The sequence below is a fragment of the Phalaenopsis equestris genome, unplaced genomic scaffold, assembly GCF_001263595.1.
Source record: "Phalaenopsis equestris unplaced genomic scaffold, ASM126359v1 Scaffold000488, whole genome shotgun sequence".
NCBI classification, from domain to species: Eukaryota; Viridiplantae; Streptophyta; class Magnoliopsida; order Asparagales; family Orchidaceae; genus Phalaenopsis; species Phalaenopsis equestris.
Genome location: NW_018164928.1, coordinates 852635 through 855295, shown reverse-complemented (window position 1 = coordinate 855295; position 2661 = coordinate 852635). Strand labels below are relative to the sequence as shown.

General features: G+C 32.8%; 1 protein-coding gene across 1 annotated transcript in view; it reads left to right on the top strand.

The window, feature by feature from the left end:
- The window catches only part of LOC110028095 (magnesium-protoporphyrin IX monomethyl ester [oxidative] cyclase, chloroplastic), a 6807-nt gene extending 4686 nt beyond the window's left edge, over positions 1–2121 (top strand). The window contains exon 5 of the mRNA XM_020729815.1: positions 1724–2121. Coding sequence (XP_020585474.1) covers positions 1724–1987 — 264 coding nt within the window. The 3' untranslated portion in view covers positions 1988–2121. The remainder of the gene's footprint in view (positions 1–1723) is intronic.
- Positions 2122–2661: the final 540 nt, after the last annotated feature.

The following is a 2661-nucleotide window of genomic DNA, read 5'->3' as shown; positions in this document are numbered from 1 at the left end:
TATATATATATATATATATATATATATATATATATATATACATACAAAATGGGAAATTTACATACATACTACACAGATCTTTTGTAGATACATATCTAACACCTAAAGTTTAATATTTACATGAATAAAACTATGATGTCATATACCTATGCATTAAAGGTGTAGTTCTTTTTTATAAAGATAGTAATTGTGATATTTTTGATGTGATGTTAAATATTTGATTCATATGCATGCAAATATGAATGTTAAAATGTTAGATATGCAAATACATTATTGTGTAGTATATGCTCGTGTAAGTATCACGTGTGTTTATGCATATGTGTAAATATAAATGAATATATTTGTCTATATGTTCATAAGCATACATTTTAGTTTGGATATATGTATATATATGCGATGACATAAATATTCTTTACTTGCATATGCCTTTCAAGTAAACTTCATGTTCATAAACAACTAATGTTCAAACAACACTAGAGTTCCCCAACAAATTTGGGTAAGTTACATCCCCACACTAAATAATACTAAAAATTTACAGAAGATTTACGTATATACCACACATTTCTCATGTATTTATATATCTAACACATAAACTTCTTTTTTTACATATTTACTAAAAATTTCTCATGCGCTGCGTACTCAGATCAGTTGGTCGGGCATCTGCTTGTCAGTTGTAAGTCCCCTCTAGTTCAGGGTTCGATTCCCCCTGGCGTAGGATGTGGTGCTCAAATTATTTGACGCATCGGAATGGTTGGGGCTCGTATAATAGCCTCAGGCCATTCTTATATATATACATATATATGCATTGAAAATGAATTTTCAGAGGCTATTATACGACCCTCCGATCACCCATAATGTGTCTAACAATTCGAGTACCACCTCCTTAAAGCCAACTGTGTCAGAGGGGATTCAAACCCCCGACCTAAGGGGTCTTATACTATGGATGTCAACCAACAGACTGGAGTACGTGGCACTCATTGTATACCATGATAGGGGGCTCGTATAATAGCCACCGACCATTCTTTTACACACACACACACGTGTGTGCACGCGCGCCACCATAACTATATATGAAAATGAGTCTTTCACTTTTTAAAGGTTGAGATAGTTGTACCTTTGATCTGATATGAAAGATTTAAATAGTATAAATATAAAAAAAAACATAATTTAGTTATTAGATATGTAATATATAAGAATTGAGTGGTATTATGTATGAGCTCTTTAAAGGGGCATCTAGGTGCATAGAACACTATCTTTATGCATTTACATATCTCCCACTTAAACTTTCATATTTATAGTCATAACACTCAAATATTTAATATCAAATTAAGAACAACACTATCATCACTTTTTAAAAGTGAAATGCACATTTTCATGCACAAGTAAAAATCACCAATTTGTTGTATATGTAAATATGAAAGTCTAGGCGTGAGATATGCAAATGCATAAGAATTCCGTTCTACTTATGAAAAATTCACTTTTTAAAACTCACATGCACTCCTATTGCCGGATCCCAACCCCTGGATGCGAAAAGTGGAGGGTTGCATTGGGTATCGATAACTAACGTTCAATTTTTGTCAAAAAAATCATGACATGAATCTTTTAAATCATTAGTTGTCGTTGAAATTCACATTGACAATCTATGTTTCTCTCATGAATCCACATACATAATTTATGTTTTACAAATATAACGTAGCACTAAAACCTCTGTAACTTTTCTCAGACGAACCGAACGACGGCGAGGATTTTTCCGGCCGTGCTCGATGTTGAAAACCCAGAGTTCAAGAGAAAGCTGGACAGGATGGTAGAGATCAATCAGAAGCTTATAGCTGTTGGAGAAAGTGATGATATTCCTATGGTGAAGAACTTGAAGAGGATACCTCACATTGCAGCTTTGGTTTCTGAACTCATGGCTGCCTATCTAATGCCTCCTATAGATTCTGGATCTGTTGATTTTGCTGATTTTGAGCCTAGGCTTGTTTATTAATTTTTTTTTTAGAAAAGTGTCCTTTTTTGTAATAAATTGTGCTTTTAGTGCCTAGTAAGGAGGAAATTAATGAAATGAGTGCACTTTGATGTGGAGATGAATGTTTATGTAAATGAGACTTTTTTTGTAATTACTTAGAGGATGTTTGGGTTCAATTTTGTTATTTGGAAAAATTGCATGGATAGCATATGAAATATTGTTATTTACAAAATCTAGCGCCCATGTGATATTTTGAACTATTGAACCAGTGTATTTTTTCGTGTCACCATCAAATCATTGAGAATTTGATAAAAATGAAAGAGGATGTTATTGGTCATTAGAGTTTTAAAAAAAAGAAAAAAATAATGAGAAGTTTTGTTTTGTATTATGTCCGCTTTAAAATCGATAACAACTGGAAAGTTGTGGGCTGACTTTTTGACGAAAAAAAATAATAATAATAAACTATCCAAACCATTTTTTTTTTTTTTTTTTTTTTTTTAAAAAAAAAGTGAGAGTCACGCCCAGCTTTATTCTAAAGAAATAAATGAACAACTCAAAAACTCGAGTTACAACTGACACAGCAAGCATAAACCCATAATTGTATTAGGAACAACAACAAAAGCGACACTTGGATCTAGGGCTGTCAATTTGGTTCGTGAACAGCTCATGTTCGGCTCGTTCGGCGAACGAGCCGA